The sequence below is a fragment of the Petaurus breviceps genome, unplaced genomic scaffold, assembly GCF_028583685.1.
Source record: "Petaurus breviceps papuanus isolate PSGF00001 unplaced genomic scaffold, PetGlider_PUasm1.0 37, whole genome shotgun sequence".
Lineage (NCBI taxonomy): Eukaryota > Metazoa > Chordata > Mammalia > Diprotodontia > Petauridae > Petaurus > Petaurus breviceps.
In genome coordinates, this window is record NW_027186296.1 from 72,591,913 (window position 1) to 72,617,562 (window position 25,650).

Consider the following 25,650-nt stretch of genomic DNA (forward strand, 5'->3'; position numbering starts at 1 on the left):
TGTGGTTCTTCCATCTATTGTATTCCTTTCCTAGATTAACTCCAATTTCTTGAAGAAATGACCTACCACAAAAGATATGAACAGGCAGTTTTTAGAAGAAAAAAATAAAAGCTATCTATATTCACATTAAAAAATGCTCTAGGGGCCGCTAGGTGGCACAGTGAATAGAGCACCAGCCCTAGAGTCAGGAGGACCTGAGTTCAAATCCAGCCTCAGACACAACACAAAACTAGCCACGTGACCTTGGGCAAGTCACTTAACCCCAAATTCCCTACCTTCTCCTCTCCAAAAAGCCAAAAAAAGTGCTCTAAATCACTACTGATTAGAGAAGTGCAAATTACAACTCTGAGGTACCACCTCACATTTAACAGATTGGCTAACAAGACAGAAAAAAAAATGACAAACATTGGAAGGGATATGGAAAAATTGGGAAACTAGAGCTTTGCTGGTGTAGTTGTGAACTAATTCAACCATTCTGGAGAATAATTTGGAACTATGCCCAAAGGGCTATAAAACTGCATACCCTTTGACCCAGCAATACCACTACTAGGTCTGTATCTCGAAGTAACCAAACAAAAAAAAAAAAGGACCTACATGTACAAAAATATTTATCAGCAGCTCTTTTTGTGGTAACAAAGAATTGGAAATTGAGAGGATAACTATCAGTTTAGGAATGGCTGAACAAGTAGTAGCACAAGATTGTGATGAAATACTATTATAGTGCTTTAAGAAATGACAAACACAGGACGATTTAAAAAAATTGGGAAAATTTATGTGAACCTATGTTAAGTGAATTGAACAGAACCAGGAGAACATTGTACACAGTAACAGTAATGTTGTTACAATGATCAACAGTGAAAGACTTAGCTACTCTGATCAATACAATGATCCAAGATAATTCCAAAGGACTCATGATAAAAAATGCTATCAATCTCCAGAGAGAAAACTGATAAAAGTGTGAACGCAGACTGAAGCATATTTTTTCACTTTATTTTGCTTGCTTTTTCTTTTGCAACGTGGCTAATATGATATTTTACATGATTTAACATGTATAACTGACATATTGTTTTCCTTCTCATGGGTTGAGGGAGGGACTGGAGGAAAGGAGACACAATCTGGAACTCAAAATTTAAAGTGAATAAATGCTAAAAATAAATAATAGATTGGTGGTGTTTTTTTTTAAAGATACCTATCAGGTGCTGATTGTTGCTTGCCTGTCTTTTTTCCTCCTTAAGTCCCTAGGAAACCTAGCTATCAATCCTAGAGACAGTTCTGAAACTGTGACCTTGTTACTGCCAAATTCCAGTGTGTCTGCCAAAGAACTCCATCTGCTTGCCACCCTCACTTTCACTTTATGGCTGATTGTTTTCAGTTACCACCCATCAACCACAGTCTCCCAGGGCAATGGCTGTTGTCAGAGAGGCAGAATATTCGAGGGAAACCAGTCCTTATTAATTATACCTCAGTCAGATGCAGTCATGGTGCAGATAAGGTGAAATGCTTTTGGACCTTCTGGTCTGTTTGGCTACCAAAAAAAAAAATGGAAAAATATTTTTCTGGGCTTTAAGCTGCAGGAGCTGGTTAAGTGTTAAGAGAAATAAAGAGTTAAGAATGAGCCTATGACTTAATGCAAGTCAGAATACTAAAATCAGGTAAATAGATTGGGGCACAAAAATGTCTGGGTACCAGAAAAGGAAGTCAGGAACCCCATGCAAAGAACCTTGGCAAAGAGGGAGCAAGATCTAGGCAACAGCTTTGGGTAAGGGCCATAGAGCCCAATAAATAGTAAAAACTAAGTTTAACTCAACAAAGTATCTGCCCAACTACTGAGTCTAGAATTACTCTTAAACCATGTCAGAAGGCTCGAGCCTACCAGCAGAGCCACAATCAGGAACACCAAGCTGGAATAGGGGAGGGAAATAGGAGAGTTGATAATACATATAAAGAACAAATAAAGATATGTACATGATATGGTTAAAAATAAATAGCATGAAATTTTATTAGAAGGAAAACGGGCTCAATAATACTAATAACTAGCATTTATACAGTGCTATAAGGAAAAGCATTACAAATATCTCATTTTCTCATTAATTTTGGTACATTTTGTTATGGTCAAAAAGAAAATAAATTATCTAGGCTATTTTAGTATCTGCTCCCACAATATAAAGAATTGAAGCAATTACTCAGAAAATTCAGGTCAAATAAACTTTTTTTTTCCTGGAATGTACTTATATTCAAAATGTGCTATGTTACAGCAGAAAGAGCACCAAATTTAGAGTTAGAAACCTTGAATTTGAATCATGGCTCTGCCACTTCTCTGTGTCACCTTGGACCTCAATTCTCTCATCTGTAAAGGGAATGGGTACTTTTATGGGCCCTTTTAACTCTAAATCCATGATACTTCAACCCAACTAATCTTGAAATCTATTTTGACTGCATTTTTCAGGGAAACTACTTCATGTTGTCTTAGTGTGGGGAGAGGGGGGAAGAAAGGGTGAACTCTTGGCGTGATTTTAGATCAATCAGGGGGAGTTAGATGCTGTAATTAAGATGTTTGGGGTTTTTTTGGTTTGTTTTCTTAAATCACAACAGCTTTTGATAAATAGTGAATCAGCCTGGAACTAGTTTCAGGTTCTTTTTTTTTCCCAATGCACAAAATTCCTTGGGGAATTTTCAAGTCTCACTGATACAATGAGAATAATTTTGTTTAGAGCAGCACCATCTACTTGTCCTTCATCCCCATTTCATCCCCTCATCTCTTGAAGCAGAGAGTTGACTTATAGATAGCTACTTCTGTTTTCAAAATCTGAATGTTCAGTGTACTGATCGGTGCAACCCAGAAATGTTACTCAAGAAACTTTAAGTCTTCTCCCTGTAACAATTTTCAATGCCATCTTTTTTCTTTGATAATAAAACTATTCCAATGCTCTTCTTAAATTTAGGAGAACATAAGCATGGGGTTCCAGCAAATCTGCACATTTATACAAACTCTAAATAGTAACAAAAAAGAGATGCAGAAAAATGTAAACTTCTTTGTGGCCCAGGTTGGTTGTTCATAATTCCTAAGGAAAACTACAAATAGGCGATCTTTTTTTTTTTTTTTTTAAGCAATCGGGGTTAAGTAACTTGCTCAAGGTTTCACGGCCAGTTATTTCTGGGTGTGGTGCTGAGTGTCTTACTCACTGAGCCACCTGGCTGCCCCTAAGCAATTGGGGTTAAATAACTTGCTCAAGGTTACACGGCCAGGTGTTTCTGGGTGGGTGCTAAGTGTCTGAGCCCGGGATTCGATCTCCAGGTCTTCTCAACACTGGAGCCATTGCTCTTACTTGCTGTGCTACCTGGCCGCCCCAAAATAGGCGATCTTAATAAAGAAAATCCATTAATACGCTTCCTTCTTTATTGATAGGTAGACCAAAGCAAAGGTAACAATAACCAACATTTATACAGCTCTTGAAAGCTTAAAAAGCATTTCTCAACTATTCCCTTATTTGATCTTCACAAAAATTCTGTTAGGTAGGTGGTACTCAGAGAAATGGAATGGACTGCCCATAGTCACATAGCTATTTAGTGCCAAAAGCAGGATTCCAACCCAGGAAGTGCTGATTCTGATAAGTCCAGTAGCCTCTCCACTATTACAGACTGCCCCTGCTATATAATAATGAAAAGACTTTGAAAAAATTCATAGACTAGAGCTGCCTTGAAATTAAACCAATTACCTAGTGCACACTGGACATAGTAAGAGAAGATAAAATGCAGCAGGCGTGGCTACAGCTATGTAATTGTCAAAGTCCTTACGTGGGTCCAAGACTTGCCTTCCTCTTTTCTTCATCTCCCTTACCAAACCATGCTCTCAGAAAATGCTCTATTTATTGACTGACTTTCTCCTCAGTATAAAATAAAGTCTATATTGCTTTATTTTTTGGCTATCAGCATTTATCAGGCCCATCTTAAGTTGCCCAGAACCAGCTACTTCATGCTAAGTGAAATACACACTCATTACTTTTGTTAAAGCAATGATGACATGGTGTGGGGGCAAAAAGGAGCTCAAAACTTGGGACTAAGGATGGGCTGAAATTGGCACCAAAAAGACCCAGGCTCAAGTCAAATTTCCCTGAGCTTCCATTCCCTCAATCAATCCAAATAACAACCATAATAATCCCCACCAATCTTTTTCGTAGGGTCGTAGAGATGAAATAAGAGGTTATATATATGAAAAGGCTTTTAAAACCACAAAGGGTTAAATAAATGTAAAGGGATTCTTATACCCATCAGTCTTAGATCTTCAAATAACTGGCTATGGGACTATGGGCAGGGCACTTTAAGTTTCATCATGTGAGTTGGTGGCCAAGGTAGAGAAATATTTCCTTCTCCCTTCTCTTGACATATAACTGTGTTAGACATGGACTGATCGATTTTTAGACAGATACTTGATCACAGAATAAGCTCACCAGGTGGGCCATTATCTTAAGATGACTTACAAGATTAGCCCAAGAAATCAAAAAACCATCCTCCCAGTTAGCCTCTAAAGGAAATCCTTGGCAACAGGGTATTTAAGTCTGTGTGACTTTAATCATATTTGCTATCGACAGGCCTACCATGAAATGGCTTATGCTCATTTTAACCTTAGAGGTCTTAAGAGCCCAAACTGAATGGTCAAGTACATAATACCTAATATACTTTCCAACTTTTAACTTTTTAACCAATTATTACCTGTTTAAATATAAGTATATATACATTTTTGTATGTGTAAACATACATATATACAGACATGTGTATATACACATACATATAAGTGTGCATGTATGTGCATATACACATACACATGTAATATATACAAACACATATAGTGTTCAGGTATGAAATGTCTACTTAAGAGGAGTAACATACATGACAGATACTGAGAGAATACAAATGAAGTTCTAACACTGAATCTAATAGACAGGATGGAATTTAAGAGATAATCCAGTCTAATCTCTTCTTTTGACTTGAGAAGAAACTTAGCCCAAGGTCACAAAGTGATTCCATAGTATATAATGGTCAGGATGTGAGAGGTCGAGGGAGAGTTGGCTCTCACAGTTAGAAAGACCTATACTACCTCTGAAGGATACTGGTTGTCAGAACGTAGGCAAGTCACTTAATGTCTCAGTGTCCCCAACAATCAAAGAAGTTCCTTACCTAAACCAATGAAATCACAAGAGTGAACCAAAAAGTAGGGCAGGCAGAAGACTCCTCCCTAGATTATGACACGCGGCTAGATGGAAGGCCATTAAATTAATTCATCAATTACTGAAGTATGTGTATATGATCACAGATTTATATTTGGAAGGTTCTTTGGATGTCATCAAGTACAATTCCCTCCTTTTAAAGATAAGGAAAGAATTCTAGATAGGTGAAGAGACTTATCCAAAGTCCCACAAGTACAAGTGGTAGAAGAAAGAAGTAATGCTAGGTCCAATGACTCTAATCCAGCACTCTATGTATCATGGACAATGAACTGGGACCAGAACTGACTAGGAACTGGTCAGGCTAATCACTCCTGATAAACGGTTCAAGGATACTAAGTTGCTTATTACTGAAAAAGTCCATCTTTTTGACAGTCTAAATTCCCAGGAATGCTATCATAGAATAACACACTGATGAAATAACATAATCCCAGACTGCAGATGATTCAAAAAGATAATGGGAAGCTATGGATCTATACAGGCTGCAGGATTTTACCAGAGGTCACTGGCATGGAAGGTGGTAAGCTGGTCATGTACCAGCAATCTTAAGAAATAACAGAGAGGGGGCAGCTACGTGGCACAGTGAATAGGGCACCAGCCCTGAAGTCAGAAGGACCTGAGTTCAAATCCGGCCTCAGACACTTAAACTTACTAACTGTGTGACCTTGGGCAGGTCACTTAACCCCAACTGCCCTGCCTTTCACCCTCCAAAAAAAAAAAAAAGAAAGAACAGAGAGACAGTCACAGTGCTGTGCAGAAGACAATCCACAACACACTGGATGGACTCTTAGGGAAAATTTATAGAAAGATAAGGAAAATAATAATACTAGATAAGAAGGCATGAATAGTTCGTAATCTGCACTGGTCAATGGAATATTAACAGATCCAACAAAATCCTGAAACAAAGCCAGAATACCACATTGTCTTATGATGGCAGCATTCCCTGGGGGATGACTGGTTGCCATACCCACCAAACCTGTCATCTGGCATCTGCCTAAAGGAATCAAAATTGTGGATAATCAATGACCATTATAATAACCGTACCAGGGTCACCCAATTCTCAAAGATTTGAGAGTCAGAGCTATACTAATGGTCTATTGTGTTGTGCTTTATAAGCAAAATATTCCAATAACGAACAGGGAAAATGATAGGACATAGGGAATACATACTATTCTAAGATTACTGATTACAGTTTATAAAGCAATAGCCAGGGATTCATGAGAGTACAACTCTAATCCCAGGTCTTCCTTGTGATAAGAGTTTTATAAATATCTCATTTGTCCACACAAAAATACTAGCCGTGTAACCTTGGGCAAGTTACTTAATCCCAATTGCCCTCCAAAAGGCAAAAAAAAAAAAAAAAGAAATATCTCATCTGACCCTCATAACAACCTGGGGGTTGACCATTTTACAGTTGAGTAAATGGAGGCAGATAGAGGTTAAGTGATTCGTCCATACAGCTAGTGAGTAACTAAGGTCACATTTGAACTCAGGTCTTCCTGACTCTAAGCCCAATTTGCTATCCAGTATACCACCTAGCTCTCTGATTCTCTCAGTTTCTTCCCCTATAAAAAACAGGGTTTGAGTACATGATCTCTAAGACTTCATCCAGCTTCAACAAACCATGAGCTCTGGTCTAAGGCAAAATTATGAAGTGTGAAAAGATTATCACTAGCATCTAAAGCTTTCTTTCCTTCCTCTTCAAGATGGCCCCACATCCCATTCTGTGCCACTTTTTTCTAATATCAAAACCTGATTTTATGAAAAGTATCTGGGTGGCTAGGTGACGCAGTGAATAGAGCACCCACCCTGGAGTCAGGAGGACCTGAGTTCAAATCTGGCCTCAGACACTTAACACAAAAACTAGCCACGTGACCTTGGGCAAGTCACTTAACCCCAACTGCCCTCCAAAAAAACCCAAAAAAACCAAAACAACACAGCTTGGGGCAGCTAGGTGGTGCAGTGAGTAAAGCGCTGGCCCTAGAGTCAGGAGGACCTGAGTTCAGTTCCGGCCTCAGATACTTTAACACCCACACAAAAAAACTAGCTGTGTAACGTTGGGCAAGTTACTTAACCCCAACTGCCCTCCAAAAAGAAAAAAAAATTTAAAAAATTAAAAAAAAAGTATCTATGTCAGTCATTTATACCTTTTTGTGATTTTAGGCAAAGTGGGCTACGTCCTCAGTTATGCTGAGGCATACTAGTTTTGTCAGCAAATAGACAAGAAAGAAAAGAAAAAGGAACAAGATAACTCATGGACCTAGCAGACTCTACAGTTACAAAGTACTTTCATCCATATTCATTGATTTGAGCTTCAGTAGAATCATCTGGGGTAGGGAGTGACAATGTTATCTAAGATAGAGTGGATACGAAGTCAGGATACCTGGTTGCAGATCCTGATCGCTGCTTCCTTGGCCTTATGATCCTGGATACACATTTTACAGTGTGTACCCTCGTTTCTTTTTGTAAAATAAAGGCAAAGAGTTACAGGAGTGCCAAAGATCCCTTGTTGCTCTGCTGTTCTATGATTCTACACTTCTTTTAGAGACAACTAGGCGGCACAGGGCACAAACTAGAGTTATGAAAACTTGGGTTCAAATCCTAACCCCAACCAAGTCACTTAATGTGTCTACCTTAGTTATCTAATCTGTAAAATGAGGATAATAACAGCACCTACATTTAAGGATTGTTGTGAGGATAAATGAGACAATATTTGAAAAGTATTTTGAGAATACTAGCTATTACTGTTGTTGTTATTATTATTGTTTTATCATTATTTTGAAGTGAGACAGATGTAAAATGAATTTGTCCAAGACCACACAGCTTGTGTAAGAGGCATATTTAAACTAACTCAAAGTCTGGCACTATTTTCACACATCCCACTGCCCTTCCAGCCAGTGTGCCATCACCCAAGCAGGAGGATGCCAAAATCATCAAGGCTAATTTAGTTTATTTAACAAATGAGGAAAACTAACCCAAGTTAAATGATTTGCCTGAGGTTACATAGTAAATTGCTGAGCCAAGTCTTCTGACTCTAAATTCAGTCTTCTTTCACTGAACTACAAAAAACTGTCTTTCTAAAAAATGAACATACCCAGCAATACCACTTCTAGGGCTATACCCCAAAGAGATCATACAAATGGAAAAAGGATTCACATGTACAAAAATAATTATAGCATCAATTTTTGTGGTGGCAAAGAATTGGAAATTGAGAGAATGCCCATCAATTGGGGAATAGCTGAACAAGTTGTGGTATACGAATATAATGGAATACTATTGTGCTGAAAGAAATGATGAGCAGGCAGACTTCAGAAAATCCTGAAAAGACATACATGAATTGATGCTGAGTGAAGTGAGCAGAATCAGGAGAACATTTGCGCACAGACACAGTCACAGTCACACTGTGTCATGACTGACTTTGAGACTTAGCTCTTCTCAGCAATGCAAGTTTCTAAGACAACTCCAAAAGGCCTATGATGGAAAATGCTATCCACATCTAATGAAAGAACTACAGAGTCTGAATGCAGATTGAAGCATACTATTTGTTCTCTCTTTTTCTTTTTGTTTAGTTTTTTCTTTCTTGTGGTTCATCCCATTGGTTATAATTCTTCTTTACAACATAATTAATGTGGAAAATATGTTTAATCTGAATATGTAGAACCTATACCAGAGAGCATGCCTTCTTGGGGAGGGTGAACGAATGGGAGGTAGAAACATTTAAAACTCAAAAGCTTATGGAACTGAATGCTGAAAAGTAAAACTAAATTAATTAATTAAAAAATACTTTTAAAAAATGAAGAACGTGAAATGTTCTTTATCATATAAAAGCCACAAGTATCAGCCAATAGAGTGGCATACCTATATGTTATAATCTCTTGTACCGTAACTATAAATATCAATGATCCAATGTAAAAATCTATGCCAAAGTCCAAGTGTAGACCTTCATTCACAAGGCTCCATATTTTGAAAAACTTCAGATTTAAATATTAAATGCTATAATAACTTTATACAAACTTAAACCAAAAGGTTCTGAACTGGCTTTGAGACCAAATTAATATAAAGACCTCATTTGATAAGAGGAAACAAATTCTTTCCAAAATGTCACAACGTACACCAAAGACCTGTCAAAATATTCATGATACCACAGATATGGAGGGACCAGTTGCTAGAGAAGTCAAACCCATTTAAAACTCCATTTCACACGTTCAAGAGGCTCGCTGGGATCAAAGGCCTACTCTGACTATATCACAATGTTGAAATTTTCAGTTTCTAATTGTAATGTAGTTACATTATGTAATGTAGTTTGAGAAATTATATTAGTCTAATTAAAATGATAAAATACCAGTCACTAGAAGAAAACTTTAGTATTCCTTCACATTCAATTTGACTGTGTAATTAATTACAAAACAGTATTTACCTGCCTGAATAAGAGTTTTACAAAATATTTTTATGCTTTAAAAATGGATTTTAAAAGTGAATTTTAGTAGCAAAAAATTTTACACAAGCAATAGCTATATCAGTACTCTAAACAGACACAACATTTGGCTGTCTTGATCCTGACTAGGGCTAATCTCAATTTAGTCTAGTCAACTGCCCAGCTTGGAACAAATTTTACTCCTCCTAGATATAGGAAAAGACAACTTTAGCTAAAAAAGATCCAATAAACACTTTTGTTGCTACTAGTCATAACTTTTGTCACTATGTTTGAGGATAATTTTGCTTTCCATCCAGAAGAGAAAAGAGAGGAGCCTCAGATTAAGTTATTGAATTACTTTAACGCTGCTCTAATCAGTAAGAGCACAGAGGAGTGAAGAAAGCATAAGTCTTGAATCCCAGTAACATGATAAATGCACACGTTTTAATGAGAGAAAATTCTGTTCTCTGTGGTGGTATGTAGGGTACTCTGTGAAAAGTCAAGTCACACATGCTAGGCTGACAACTCAAAACCTCCAGTAGAAAGAAGCACACATCTTTTTAAATTCAGGGAAGAACAACTCATAAGCTTATCCAGGGCGCACAAGCATGTTGTTCCAGCTTTGGATTCCATATGTATATATGACTAGTGGGGCAAGAAGCACATACAAAATAACTAGACACACATAAACAGCAGCATATTAGAAGGAAACTGGTAATTAACACAGTACCCTATACATGGCACAACTACAAAGGGAACATGCTACAAGCAAAGGAGCGAACTGTCATTGAGAATGAACCTTAATTTATTCCTGATGGTCATAAATTATGAGCAAGTTAGGACAAATTACTTTCCACTTTCCACTTCTGAGACACACATACTCACCCTCTATTAACTCCACCAGGAAAAGTCTCCAGTACACATATACCTACCTGCACTAACTCCCACCAGGAGAAATCTCTAATTTCTCCTTGAGACTTACCTCGGTTTGTTACGAGGTAAAGTCTTTGCATCAACTGCAAACATTTTGGAAACAAAGATGATCACAGGGGCTGTGTCTTCACTTCCACATTTCATAAAAGCTAAATAAATAAGAAACAAAAGTCATCCTTTTTCTTCACGTACTGTAAGAAAAACCTTAGAACAAGTGAGATCTAAAATGAAACAGCATTTAGAGGTAACACTAAGCCACGATCTTAATGATTATTTTTAAAATTCCACTTAAAAGATTGCTTTTCTGGAAAACAAAAATGCTTCCCTTCTTTACTGAGAAAAAAAAAATCAATGTAATCTGTAATGACTGACTTGTATGCCTATTATTTGTACTGAGTGGTTGGACTTACAGGCCCCGTAGAAAGACCAAGATGTAGAAGAAATAACTGAAATAATAAATCAGGAGAGAGCAGGCCATCCTAGTCAGAGAAGGGATACATTCTATGAGAAGAGCTAACAAGTATCTATGTAGAATGACTAGGGGATAACTTGTAAACTTATCAAATCTTCCTTAAGTAATCCATGCTATAGTATTTGAAGTGTAGACAGCCTCACACATCCCTTCTAGCCCTTGAACTTAATCCTATGACTTCGATTCTACAATTCTATATTCAAGGGATGCTGGGAGATACAATGACAGAATATTGTTAATAGGGAAATATCACAAACTCGATTGAGTTTCAAAAATAACTCACTTAATGTTCCAGAACCAATTTCCCTACTTGCTCTGAAGCCAATGGCAGAAAGAGGCTGGTGTTGGGAGAGGTTTCAGTAACTAAGGAATTTCCATGCCAACATGAGAAGGGAAGGTTTGAACAGCCCAGAAGTAGCAGCTCCAAAGCTGGGGATGGCACAGTAATTCTTATGTATGTTATTCAAATATGTAATCAATCATCAAATATGCAACCAAACATAAATCATAGGCTGCACATAAATAATTTGTGCCCTGTGCTTTTATTAATAGTGTTTTTCCAGCTAGCACTCCAAAGCAATATGGTGATAAGGAGAGTCAGCCTTCTTTATGTCCCTTCAAAAATGATTCCCTACAACATTTACACAGTTTCAGAATTTACTTTCCATGATTTTAGACCCCAACAAGCCCCCCCCCCCCAAAAGAGCCTGATAGATTTCACTTAAAAACTGTAAGAACATTATCTAACTTCATATTACAGCAAAGCAACATATTATCTATAGGAAGAAAGAGCATACTGGGGTTTAAATGGGGATTTTGAGGAAACTACCACCGAACACTTCAGAACTCTTTCCAGGAAAAGTGCCCTTACATTTTTAAGCCAAAGTGAGAATCAATCTTCTGATAAAGCTCTCTTTCCAAGGGTGATCTAAACCAATTTCCTTGAGAACTCACTCAGCACACCTAAATATACCTATTTTTGGAACTCTGGCTCACCATAGACTATAGTTAAATGCTGCCATATATACATGTTTCTTAAGAGCAGCTTTAACATTAATTTAGTGATGGTAAATCATATTTGAAGTTTATTAAACATCTATCAATATGGCTGTGTTATTTGCATATAGGCCCAAAATGACAAAATGCCATAAGATTTCAGACCCTGTCTTTACTCTAAAAGAGAGAAGATCCATTCAAAAACGGAACTGACCAGAGCACTGGACTAGAATGAATATCATTGGTTCTGCCAGAATCAATAAACAATCATGTAGTGAGTTCTTAGGATGCACCAGGCATAGTGGTAGCTACTGGAAAGACAAAGAAATAAATGCAGCAGTCCCAGTCCTAAAATTTCAAAGCTCAAATACGTGATGAATTGAATTGCAAAAACCATCACCAATAAGAAGGCTAGATCCAAAGCTGAAATTATACAATGTCTAGTGACCAGTACACCCAATGCTGGATCTGTGGTGCAAGAATGGGCTTTAATCACTTCTAAGTTAATGTGTTGAACTCACCTGACTTTAGTTCCTGGGTTTCTGGTGGAAGAGAATCGAATGTCCTTGTTCCAGTGCACAGTAGCCTCTCCACCCTCTCAGCTGAGATGTCAAGAGGACTAGGGAGTTTCTGACATACCATGTCTAAAACCTGCTGTTAAGGATTCAATGCCTATGGCCACGACTTTGCCCCCAATTCTTAGTACTAGCTTTTTTTTTTTCCTTTAACGTTTTTTATTCTCTCTTTTTTTTTAGTTTAAGTCATTCATTTCCACAAGATTTTGAGTTACAAATTTTGTCCCCATTTTTCCGACTCACCACCCCAAAACAGCGATCCCACTGAATATTCCCTCCCCCAATCTGCGCTCTCCCATATCTTCCCCCATCTTCACTCTGACTTCCCAGTAGGGCACAGTAGATCTCTATGCCCCAGTGTCTGTATATCTCATTTCCCAGTTACATGTAAAATAATAATAATAATAATATATATACACATATACTTACACATTTGATTTTAAAACTTTGAATTCCAGATTCTTTCCTTTCCTCCCTCATCACCCACCCTCACTGGGAAGATAAGCAATTCAATACAGGTTGTACATGTGTAGCTATACAAAACATTTCCATAATGGATATATTGTGAAAGACTGACTATATTTCCCTCCATCCTATCCCACACCCCCCCCACTAGTTCTATTCTCTATTTTGATCCTGTCCATTTCAAAAGTGGGTGCTTCCAACTTCCCTCCCCCCCAGCCTGACCTCCCTTCCATTATCCCCCCTCTCATCCCCTTCCCCCCTACTCTCCTGTAGGGTGGGATACCCTATTTAGTGTGTATGTCATTCCCTCCCTAAGCCAAATTCAATGAGAATAAGGTTGACTCATTCCCTTTTGCCTTCCTGTTCTTCCCCTCCATTGTAACAATTTTCCTTAGCCTCTTCTACATGAAATAATTTACCCCATTCTGTCTCTCTCTGTCTCCTCTCATTATATTCCTCTCTCACCTCTTAATTTCACCTTTTAAGTATCATCCCTTCCTATTAAATTGGTCCTGAACCTTCTGTCTACATATACCTGTAGGCATATATACACACACTCACATATGTATATATGTATGTGTATGTGTATATATATATATATATATATATTATATATATTCCCTTCAACTATTCTCATACTGAGAAAAGTTTCATAAGTTACAGTTATAATCTTTCCATGTAGGAATGTAAATAATTCAACTTTGATAAGTTCCTTATGATTTCTTTTTCCCTGTTTACCTTCTCATTCTTCTCTTGCTTCTTGTATCTGAATGTCAAATTTTCTATTCAATTCTGTGGTTTTTTTCATCAAGATTGCTTGAAAGTCCTCTATTCCACTGAATGCCCATATTTTCCCCTGAAACATGATACTCAGTTTTGCTGGGTAAGTGATTCTTGGTTTTAATCCCAGCTCCTTTGACTTCTGGAATACTATATTCCAAGCCCTTCGATCCCTCAGTGTAGAAGCTGCCAGATCCTGGGTTATCCTGATTGTGTTTCCACAATATTAAAATTGTTTCTTCCTGGCTGCTTGTAATATTTTCTCCTTGATCTGGGAACTCTGGAACCTGGCTATAATATTCCTAAGAGGTTTTTTTTTGGATCTTTTTCTGGAGGTGATTGGTGGATTCTTTCAACCTCTATTTTGCCCTCTGTTTCTAAAACATCAGGGCAGTTTTCCTTAAGAATTTCTTGAAGGATGAGTTCTAGGTTCTTTTTTTGATCATGGCTTTCAGGTAGTCCAATAATTTTTAAATTATCTCTCCTGGATCTATTTTCCAGGTCAGTGGTTTTTCCAATGAGATATTTCAGATTGCCTTCTATTTTTTCATTTGTTTGGATCTGTTTAATAGTATCTTGATTTCTCATAAAGTCACTAGCTTCCATTTGCTCCAATCTAATTCTGAAGGAATGATTCTCTTCAGTGAGCTTTTGAGATTCTTTTTCCATCTGGTAAATTCGGCTTTTTAAGGCATTCTTCTCCTCATTGCCTTTTTTTAGCCTCTTTTGCCATTTCGGTTACTCTATTTTTTAAGGTGTTATTTTCTTCGGTCAGGTTAGTGACTCTCATTTCATAATTTTCTTGCATCGTTCTCATTTCTCTTCCCGATTTTTCCTCTGCTTCTCTTATTTGGTTTTCAAAATCCTTTTTAAGCTCCTCTATGGCCTGTAACCAGCTCATATTTTTCTTGATAGCTTTTGGTGCAGGAGTTCTGACTTCACCGTCTTCCCCATGTTCTGTGCTTTGATCCTTTTTGTCCCTAAAATAGGAGTCTAATGTTGGATTGCTCTACTTGCTTTGCTTCCTTTGCTTGCTCATGTTGCCACTCAATTACTTGACTTTTGCGCCTTTTGCCACATGAGAACTCTGCTACCAGAAAGGGGAGCTTTATCCCAAATGCTGGTGTTTTCACAGCTGCTGGAGCTATTAGTTGGGTGCCCTTTCTGGCAAACTTTTCACGCACCCCAGGATGTCTATCCAGGACAGTGATCCAGATCCAAGCAAGTTAATCCAAGAGCGATTACCCCTCAGACTGGTTGCTTGATCCCCCTACAATCTGCAGGCCTGGGCTCTGGAGCAGCCCCGTGGCAGGTGGCTGCACAGAGCCTCAACTGCTTCTCGCCCTGGAGGCAAAGGCCAGACTGCACTCCCAAATTCCCTGTTGCCACAAAGTCTACACTGACCTCTCACTTTGTCCTTGGCATCTATGGGTTGATAATTCTGGAAACCACCACAGCTGCTAGTGATCTGAAGTCCCTCCAGCCGCTGCTGGTCAGGCCGCCCTGAGGCTAAAACCTCTGGTTTGAGCAGGGCTGGGCTCAGCTCCCAGAGCACGCAGTTGGCCCCTTCCTGCCGGCCTGCTGGGCTGTCTCCAGAGGGAAGTTAGCTTCTCTCTGTCATTTTGTGGGTTCTGTGGCTCTGAAGTTTGTCTAGAGTCATTTTTTACTTGAATTGGAGGAGGTGGAAGCTGGAGCCCCGTGGAAGTCCTGTTTCTACTCCGCCATCTTGACTCCACCCCCCTGCACTAGCTTTTTAAAAGGTGTCATTATCAAATGATATTGACCAAGATCAGCAGATTAGAAGAGATGATAATCATGGGCACATTACGGATAAATGTAATGTTAGCAAAATACATTGAATATATTAGATCTTCATTACAATCCAATGTGGTAGGTATGACAGAGCAATATCCCCACTTGAATGATAAAGAAACTGTAACTAAAACTTATAGATTTGTATATTTGCCCAAGGTACAAATGGATTATTTAAACTTCATATAGTATATAGATATTGCATAAAATTCTTGTATAACAAATTAAAGGCTTCATTTTTAACACTGTAGTGCAAAAAACAAACACTAGCGATTAGTAGAGGGTTTTACCCTATTATAAGGGCTCTGGAAACTAGTATATAGATACTTATAGCTACAGATTTCTGGAAGATATGCACTATCCCCAGAAAGAGCAAAATTCTCAAACATAGAGATGCTGCTGTAATAATGAAGAGGCTTGAGAATAAATTTAATTTAAAGAAAACCGTAAAAAAAAATTTTTTAATGTAATCCGGACTGGACCTATCACTTCAATAAACATTGGGAATTCAAGAAAACCAATGTAAATGGGCATCTATTCTGCTGTTCTAAAGAGTTGTCTGGGGTGTTGAGGGGTAAAATGACTTCTGATGACTTGCCTAGGCTAGGAGTCAGAAGCAAAACTTGATGGCAAAGTCTCCACGATCTTGATCTTGAGTCCCACTCTCTAGCTACTATATAACTATGCTTCTCATTTAAAGAATATGAGTTTTAGGGGTGGCAAGGTGGTTCAGTGAATAGAGCACTGGCCCTGGAGTCAGGAGGACCTGAGTTCAAATCCAGCCTCAGACACTTAACACAAAAACTAGCCATGTGACCTTGGGCAAGTCACTTAACCCTAACTGCCCTCCAGAAAGCAAAAAAAAAAAAAAGAATATAAATTTTTCTCAAACAAAATATTAACTTAAAACAATTAAAGGCATCATTATCTACATTTTAAAACATTTACACATCCATCTTTGTTCATAACTGCAGTTAAGATGATTTGATTTACAAATTTTCAAATGTATATAGTTTCCCAGGACAATACAGAGTGTGAACAACTAAAGTGTCCCAGGAAAAGGAAAACACTCTAAATGTATTTAATTAACTGGCTCAGTTAAGAATAGACAAGTGGGGGCGGCTAGGTGGCACAGTGAGTAAGAGTGCCGGCCCCAGAGTCAGGAGGCCTGGGATCAGTTCCGGGCTCAGATAATTAACACCCACACAAAAATAACTGGCCAAGTAACCTTGAGCAAGCTACTTGACCCTCATTGCTTTAAAAAAGAAAGAAAGAAAAAAAAAGAATAGACAAGTGAAAAAAGGTCTTTATGCTAGGAAACAGTGATCAGTTAAAGATAACAGTGATATTCAAATGGAGCCAAATTCCCAGTAGAAACCATCCTCAAATTAACCAGTGATACCCAAGGGGGAAAAAATGTATTTTGTTAAACTATAGATAATAAATATGACAAATGTAGGTCACCTATGATAAATTTAGGTCACCTTCTTTCCTACACATGTTAGATTTAGTTTGAAGTGGTCTTATGGGGAAAAGGAAATCCTATAGGGAAAAACAAGTATCATAGGCAAGGACTTAGAAATAGCTCATTACATTACCATAAAAAGTTTCAGCTTGGAGAGCTTTATTTTCAAAGGTCTTCACTTCTCATCAATAGTAGGGAATTTCAAAAAGGATACCAAGAACACTATTTGATATTGGAAGCCACTGGCTGCAAATGGCATTGATCTGAACTTTAGGGTCAGAATGACGTGCCTCTCGGGCTCCAATTTTCAATCCCAATGAGCTTACTATTTTATCAATTTTTTCTTTGTCCCTATAATTTTTCAAGAAAACAAAAACAAAAGATTTTATTTCTACACACACTGAAACAGAAATAAAATTTAATTAGTTACTAGTTCCCAACCTTTACTTTTCCAATAAAAGACTATCAATATCTGGAAGGGTATTCCTGACACAATGCAAAAACAACCCGTTCTTTTTTTTTTATTTTAAAAATGGGAGATTCCAAAACTCTTTTACGACAAACCACATTACCAACAACATACCTTTGCAAATGGTGAAAACGTAAATTACTAACCTGTCATTTATAATAGAATTATAACAATAAAATTAACTTTTTTACTTGTTACAGGCAGATTTTATCAAATTAATCTTATAATGAGCATGGATGTCAATTTTTTTTCACAGAAATTGACTTTAATGACCCCAAGCCTTATCTTTCTTGTTAATAACATATAGCTATTCTCATCATCCTGCCACCATATGACCTTGTATAATATTGGCTAATTACATGCATTAGCCATGAGTTTACTTGGGCTGAATATTAGCAGTAATGTTTGGTTCACCAACTATAATCAGATCTGCTGAAAACTTCTATCCTCTTTCCTTGTCAACCACACTCTTCTTGAAGCATGGTAAGTACCTAAGACAAAAATACTACTTAAATAGAACTTATCAAAATATAAAACACTATAATAATCTTACTTTTTCAAGACTGCATCATATAGACTCCATATATTTTCCAGGACTAACTGTACAAATAAAGGTTTCTTTCCTTTCGTCTGTAAGAAAGAATACACATATGGTTGGAATAATATCAACTCACTTTTATGTAGCACTTTTTATGTTTTACAAAAGTTTTCACACAAACTGTTTCCACACAAATAGTCCCAATAACATGTAAAGGGTATCAACCCCCCATTTTACAGGTGAAACAGAGTTGTAAAAGAGGTGAACTGATTTGGTCATGGTCACCAATCTAGCAAGTACTACAGCAAGAATTCCTACCCATATGTTCCTGATTCCTGTGCTCTCTGGTCTCTACCAGATTGTCTCCTGCGATCTTGAACATTTGACAGATGTCTTAACAAGATTCAATTTCACACTCAATTCTTTATCAACTATATGTCTTATCAGTTTGCAAATATTTACTCAATATAATTTTCAGTTTGGCATAACCTGCAGTTCAGCATTCAGAGCCAAATTTCAACTATCCATACCAATGGTAGCAAACAGTAACACAAATAATACTTAACAATGAAAAAAGGAAACCCTGCTGTTGCAGCTACCCCACCACTGATGCTTCCATTTCAATTCAACTCAACCAACATTAATTTCTATGGCTACTTGCATTGCTCTTGCCACAAATGCTCAATAGAGGCATTATCCACCCTAGTAAGGCAACCAAGGTGGTTTCAGTTTTAATTTTGTTTGGGTAGCCCCTTCACACGGAACTCTTTCTATAATGTCATACCCATTTCCCTACTTCTTATACAGAATATACTAAACGTAACTTAACCTTTTCTTTATGGCTCAAGGCCGTCATTATGAATGGTAAATACTATACTGCATTATAACACAGAGTCCCATAGGGTCCAATGTAATGCCAAAGAATGTTTGCCACTACATAGTGGCCCCAGATTGCTGAGACACGTATGGTAAATGGCAAATACACAATCTCTGACACATAAAATGTGTGATTCTCCATCATTTCCCCAGAGCTCTTGTATAGCTAAGTGACCTTAAAATATAGTTTTTTTAGACCTATAAGAGATAAATCCAAACTTCTAACTTCATAGAGATATAGAAAAAAAGGCCAGAAAAGGGAAGTCACATAAGAATCAGGACTTGAACCTGAATCTCATCATTCCAAACTACAAGAAAATGAGTTGTTATGTCATCTAAACTTAAAAGGTCAATAAAAATTCTTATCTAAGCACAATAACTGGGGAAGAAAGCTTATAAGTGTTAACCAACTTTGAAGAATAAAAATCTTCCATGACATGAACAGCATAAATGAAAGATGAACTAAGTCTATTACAGTTGTTAAATGATGTAAGCTATTCAAAGGAAAAGAATGTAGCTAAGTATCAAAATGTTATATGCCACACTTTTTGTGACTGTTTGAATACAGACATAATTTTCTTCAATGTTCAACATTACAACTTCATCTCTGAAATCCAGAGAAATTTGTGAAATGGCATAAATGAATCTACATGAAGAGAATATTACTGGTATTTGTGCTACATGTGTTGAAAAATTTATTAAGGTCATAATTTCCATACTACACTGAATAATGAAGAGCATTAAATATCAGCTACTACTTTTATCTATGGGTAGAAAACTTCAAAGATTTATTTTTCTTTAATATATCAATAGTGAACCCCACTACAAAGTGCCTCTTCATCTTACTGTATTTACCTGGTCAACTTTCATAATCTTCTTTGATTTTGTATTTAGGTAATAATCTCCCCATAAAGTCTTCAAAAGAACATCGGTCTTGATGCCAAGTTTTTGGCTGTATAGTTTGGCAAAATGCTCAATCCTGAAAGAAAGCGATTTTCCATAGCAATATTAATTATGTAAAATATATTATACTTAATTGATTTCCTAAATAAAGTAAGAAAGGGAAGGGAAGTTGGCCTAAGGATCAGATGGAGATTGGGATGTTCAAACCATAGATTTGGTCTATTCATGATTTCATCAGTATAGAGAATTCCTGGCATAGATCTTTCTACCAAGGCAAATTAAATCTTCTGTGGCTTTTAATGTTAGAGAGCTGCCTGAGGCATGAAGAGGTCAAGTATTTGCCTTGTGGTCACACAGATAAGTATGTATTGTAGTCAAGACTCGCACCTAGGTCTTTTGGATTTCAGAGATGCCTCTGCTTCATCAGTACTAACTCTGTCAATGCCCTTTTCCCAATCTCAAACTAAAACGAGTTTAATTTCCTAGAAAAATATCCCAAGCACCTTGATTTTAAGTAGGTAAGTTCTACAAATGTAGGGTGGGTATACATTTCTGCCTTAATTTTTTTTTTCTACACATTAAAAGAGCTGTGAGATTTCATCAATGAGGGAATTTCCTCCACTGATAGAGATCATACACAGCCCCTCCACATTCTTAATAGGTAGATTTATGAATTGCTGTGGCCAAAAAATTCCATTACTTGATGGCCAATATGTCTGCTACTGATTCTTCTTGAAATGAGACTGGCACTCAAATACCAGACTGCTTGGCCAATCCACTGCCTGACCTACGCTCCAAGTGTTTCTAAATTTCTAGACATGCCAGAGCTGGTGTTCAATAGCATAGCTTTGATGACCCACAGTCACCACCTTCAACCATAACAGAAGCAAATGACATTGATGTAATATCTTACAATTAGAAGGTGCTTTACATGCATATTACATGCATTATATGAACTTGACAGCAAACCTGTGAGCCTCACTAGTCCAAGTACTACTGCCCTCTTCCATACTGCCTCCCAAAACAAAAATAGGAAATAGAAGGAAAAAGTAATCAAAATCCCATTCTTGGTACTTAAGTAGCTGTCACATTCTCAAAGAGATTAAGTCATCTTCCCAGGACTACACAGTTGAGTTAGTGGCAAGATGGGATGGAGACTCTAATCCAGGTCTCCTGCCCTACATTCTTCTGGATGCGTATTTTGCTTTTGCCTGTAGAGGATATATTACTAGCACCCAAAAGTCAAACAAGAAGTAATGAGCTTTTATTAACATGCAACTTTCAGTGAAGGAACAGAAAGCTTACTTAGGAAATCTGAGTACAGTTGCTGAATTATCTTTATGAAACTGAATTAATAAATAGTCCTGTTTCTCAGAGAGCTTTATTTCTTCAGAGACTGAAGTTAGTTGTGAGCATCTGAACTAGGAATCCAAAGACATTTACAATGGTCACTTCTTCCAAGCAACATTCTAAAAAAGTGATGTTGCAAAAAGCATGGCACTCCAGATAGTCTTAAAAGATGCCATCATTTCTTGAAAGCAAGCCAAAGGAAATAAAACTCAGACTTTTATGATTCACTTGATGTCTGCAATTGCTAATATACAGTTTGACTGTACCCTTTCAACACATGGATTTTATATGGGAATTCCAGATGTGCTGTGTTCAGCACTTGATCAAAATAGAACCATCTAAACTTCACACACTCTTCCCATAAGCACATGGAAGAAGTTTAGAATATGTCAGCAATTCTGTTATGGGTGTGCATGGGTAGATTCCTGCACTGAGTGGGAGAAGACACTAGAAAGACTTCTAAGGTATCTTCTATGTATCACAGTAATTATTAGTTCACCCAAGAATTTTCCCAAATAAATCAATACTTTAGTGAAAAATGAGATAAACACCACAGAAAGGGTCCTAGATTGGGAATCAAGAAATGTAGATTCTAGTTGTGGACCTGTTACTAACTAGATGTGTGACAATAGGGCAAACAAATTCCATCCCATCTAGGCCTAAGTGTCCTCACTAAAACGAATGGGTATGCTTGGGTCTGTGGTCTGATGGCATGGTTGTGTCTGCAGGGAACATGCTAAGGCTGGTTTATATCAACATCAATGTATCAGTACAAAGCAGAGATTGGGAATACCACCATGAAAGTCCAAAGCTTTGAGAAGGCAAATGGGAACATTCCTGGCAGCTGGCCTTTTAATCCTGTGCATTCAAAAACTTTGTTTCTTGCCTCCAGGTTCCCACTTCTGTTTTAACATCTTGGAGCCCAGAACTTCTAAGAGGTTCTGGTTCCAATCTGGCCTTGCCCTTGGTGGATATTGGTTTGGATCAAATATTCTAACTCCATGTATCCTTCCTCAGGTAGGCATTTTCCTCCAGCCTTAGTGATTACCCCTTTTTTTTTTTTTTAAGATTTATAAAGTTCATTACATGTTATCTCATTTTGACTCAAAAACCCTAGGAAGTAGGTGATATTATAATCCCCATTTTGTAGATGAGGAAACCAATGGAGGTGAAGAGGTTAAATGACTTACCCAGGTTAAATGACTTCCTGAATCCAAGTCCAATACTCTATTGACTATGCCACTTAACTGCTTTGCGGGACGTACAATCTAAGGCTTCCCCTAGCCTGAATGTTCTTAGTCTATGAGATTTGGACTCTTTCTTGGAGACTAGTTAGCATTAAAAATAAAAGTTATCTTTTCCCTCAGAGTAGAATATCTGATAATCTTATTATTGTAATGGAGACCATAACTAATTAGTACTCCTGACTAACAGTTCACCACACAGAGTATTCAAACCAGACAAGACAAAGGAGGTAAAACAAAGCCACCTGCCTTCACAGGACAATTATAAATTGTAATAAGCCAAGAGATATGAAAAAAGATTGAATTCTTTTAAAAAGCTCTCTTTTCAAGAAATTCTGACAGTAACTCTCTTTTATATGTTTACCCAACACCTAGCACAATGCCTGACATCTAAGAGGCATTTAATAAATGTTTGTTAATTTGCTGACTAGCCAATAGGTCTTAATCTTTTAGTTTAGTAATAAATAGGGAGAAACTAGAGGAGCTAGAAACCAACTAAGAAAAGAAAAAGGCAGCACTAGTGAGCAGAAATAGAATCACTGTGATATTCAGGGCAATAATGTAACTTTCAAGAAATCTGAGCCTACCCAAATTGAGGGAAGGGAAAAAGAAGAAGCATTTACTAAGTATCCACTATGTTCCAGACACTGTAAAACACTTTATAAATATTATATTATTTAATCTTCACAACCACCCTGAGAGATAGGTGCTATTATCATCCCCATTTTACAGTGGAGGAAACTGAAGCAGACAGAGGTTAACTGACCTGCCCACGGTCACACAGCTGTGTGCAAAACAGTTTTGAACTCAGGCACCTGGCTCTATCCATTTCATCACCCAGGTGCCTCAAATTATCTACAAGTCTTATCTTTAATCAATGTACAGTAAAAATCTCATTTTAACTGAACCTTCTTATATGTACTTCACTTTTCAAAAATATTGTTTTCACAAGTTTTGTATGACTGCACATGTATTATCTATATCAAACTGCTTACCGTGTCAGGGGAGGGTGGAGGTGAGGGAGAGAATGAGAGAATTTAGACCTCAAAATTTTTCAAAATGAATGTTAAAAACTGTTCTTAAATGTAACTGGGGGGAAAATAAACTTAAGAATGTAAAAAAAATTAAAATCTTATCACTAACACCTTTTGTTTTTACATGATATTAATTTCTGAAGATACCCCTTGCTTCTTGTCTTAATTCAGAGAGCAATCCCTTTAAAAATAAAACACTTTTAGATGACACAAATCGGGGGGGGGGAGAATTAATAAAGATTTACTTAGCATTTTTTTAAAATTCTAGGTTAAGTGCTTGGCTTAAGAGAATCAGTTTTTTATATCTACACCCCAAATACAGTAGCATGATCATCAATATTCATAATAATCCCCCTAAAGTGCTACAAGATCCTGACAAATCAAAAAAAGATTAGATTAACAGGCACAAAAAGAGAGAGATGAATCCAGGGCCTCTGGTTCCAGAGGCATAACTCAGAATAACTTCATCCTCTAGAGTTCTCATTCTGTCTTTCAGAGTTACACAAAATAAATGCAATTCCTCTTCCACAAAAACTACCAAAGGACAACAATTATGCCCTACATAAACAGTCGCTACTTCAGGCTAAACATTCTCAAGTCTTTCCTCATACCCAATAGGGTTTTCAGAACTTTCAACATCTTGGTTACTATCTTCAGAAAGTATTCTTGTCTGTCACTGTCTTTTGAAAATGTAGCACAAATCTAAACGCCATAACTCATACAAAATCGAACCAAAACTGAATACAGTGGGAATGCCATCCTCCATAACTTAAACACTATACTTTAAAGTGACCAGAGATTGCACATCCCATTGCTTATTGATACTGAAAGGATATAAAGAACCAACTGTGCTTCCTGCGGGAACCACTATCACTCTACGTGGCTTCTATCCTTTATTTGTTCAACTGATGTGTTAAGTGTAAATGAAAGATGCTAGATTTATCTCTGAATTTTCATCTTATTGGTTTCATTCCATCATTCCAGTCTGTCAAGATCACTTTGAGTCTTGATACTGTTATCTATCACATGAGCTTCTCCTCCTAGGCCAGTGATATTTGAAATCTGCGACAAATGACTTCCTTCCATGTCTTCATCTGCATCACTGATTAAAATGTCTAACACAGCAAAAACAAACCCTGCATCAAGCTGTCAAACTAGACTTCACTTTTCAAGGTTGAAAGCCTGATTAACTTTATTTATCAGAGCTATTCTAAATTCACATGTTAAAATAGTGCAAATCCACCTAATGGTAATATAATTCACCCCACTTTCTTCATCTCGTCCAGACATATCACAAGAGACTCTGTCAAATGTCTTGCTAAAATCAAGATAAACTGTGTGTGTGGTATTCCCAACCTACCTGTCAAGTAACCTGAAAATAAAAGGAAATTAGATTACTTATATGTGACTTCTCAGTGAATCCACTACACCTTTTTGTTTTCTAAATGTTCACATAGATTTTAATCTTATTTAATAATCTAATCTAGACTTTTGTGAGGAAGCAACACAATGCTTAGCCATTAAGTTTCTAGTATCCACCTTTGCATCCATGTTGACAATATTTGTCTATTTCTATTCCTTTGATACTTGTCCCACACACAATTATTTCCCTAGACTACTAACAGGCGTTCTATGACAACATATACAAGGTATTTCCGTACCATAGATTGCAATTTGTCTGGGCCCAGACACTCTTAATTCATTTAAAGCTACCTAGTGCTTTTTACTCATCTCCTATGCCATCTCAGGTTTCAATTCCACCTTTAAGATTTTTTTTCCTATCCTTTCCAAGTTGTAAGCTTTCTCCGAACTAGAGAACACAGAACAAGAGAAGATAAGCAGTTTTGCCTTCTTTTCTTCACCTGTTAATATCTTCTATCTTCCCCGCTGTTCTTGCTCAGATATAACAAAAAAGGATTTTAATTTGTCTTTAGTATTTTGGGCAAATCCTGATTAATTCTGAGACTCTTCTTATGGGTTTGTACCACTCTATTTGCAGTTGGATTTATACTCTTATGCCAATCTTTTGTCCAAGTCCTTTCTGAAACTGAGCAAATTTTCTGCAGTACAGATTACTTTACATAACTTTCTCCAACTTTTCC

The 25,650-nt window shown here is 37.2% G+C and overlaps 1 protein-coding gene across 1 annotated transcript in view; it reads right to left on the bottom strand.

The window, feature by feature from the left end:
- Positions 1-25,650, bottom strand: part of EFL1 (elongation factor like GTPase 1) — a 219,820-nt gene that overhangs the window by 161,050 nt on the left and 33,120 nt on the right. Inside the window, exons 8-12 of the mRNA XM_069098699.1 lie at positions 19,873-19,996; positions 18,157-18,233; positions 17,349-17,485; positions 12,559-12,681; positions 10,619-10,718 (exon numbers count right to left, since the gene is read on the bottom strand). Of these exons, the coding sequence (XP_068954800.1) occupies positions 10,619-10,718; positions 12,559-12,681; positions 17,349-17,485; positions 18,157-18,233; positions 19,873-19,996 (561 nt within the window). The remainder of the gene's footprint in view (positions 1-10,618; positions 10,719-12,558; positions 12,682-17,348; positions 17,486-18,156; positions 18,234-19,872; positions 19,997-25,650) is intronic.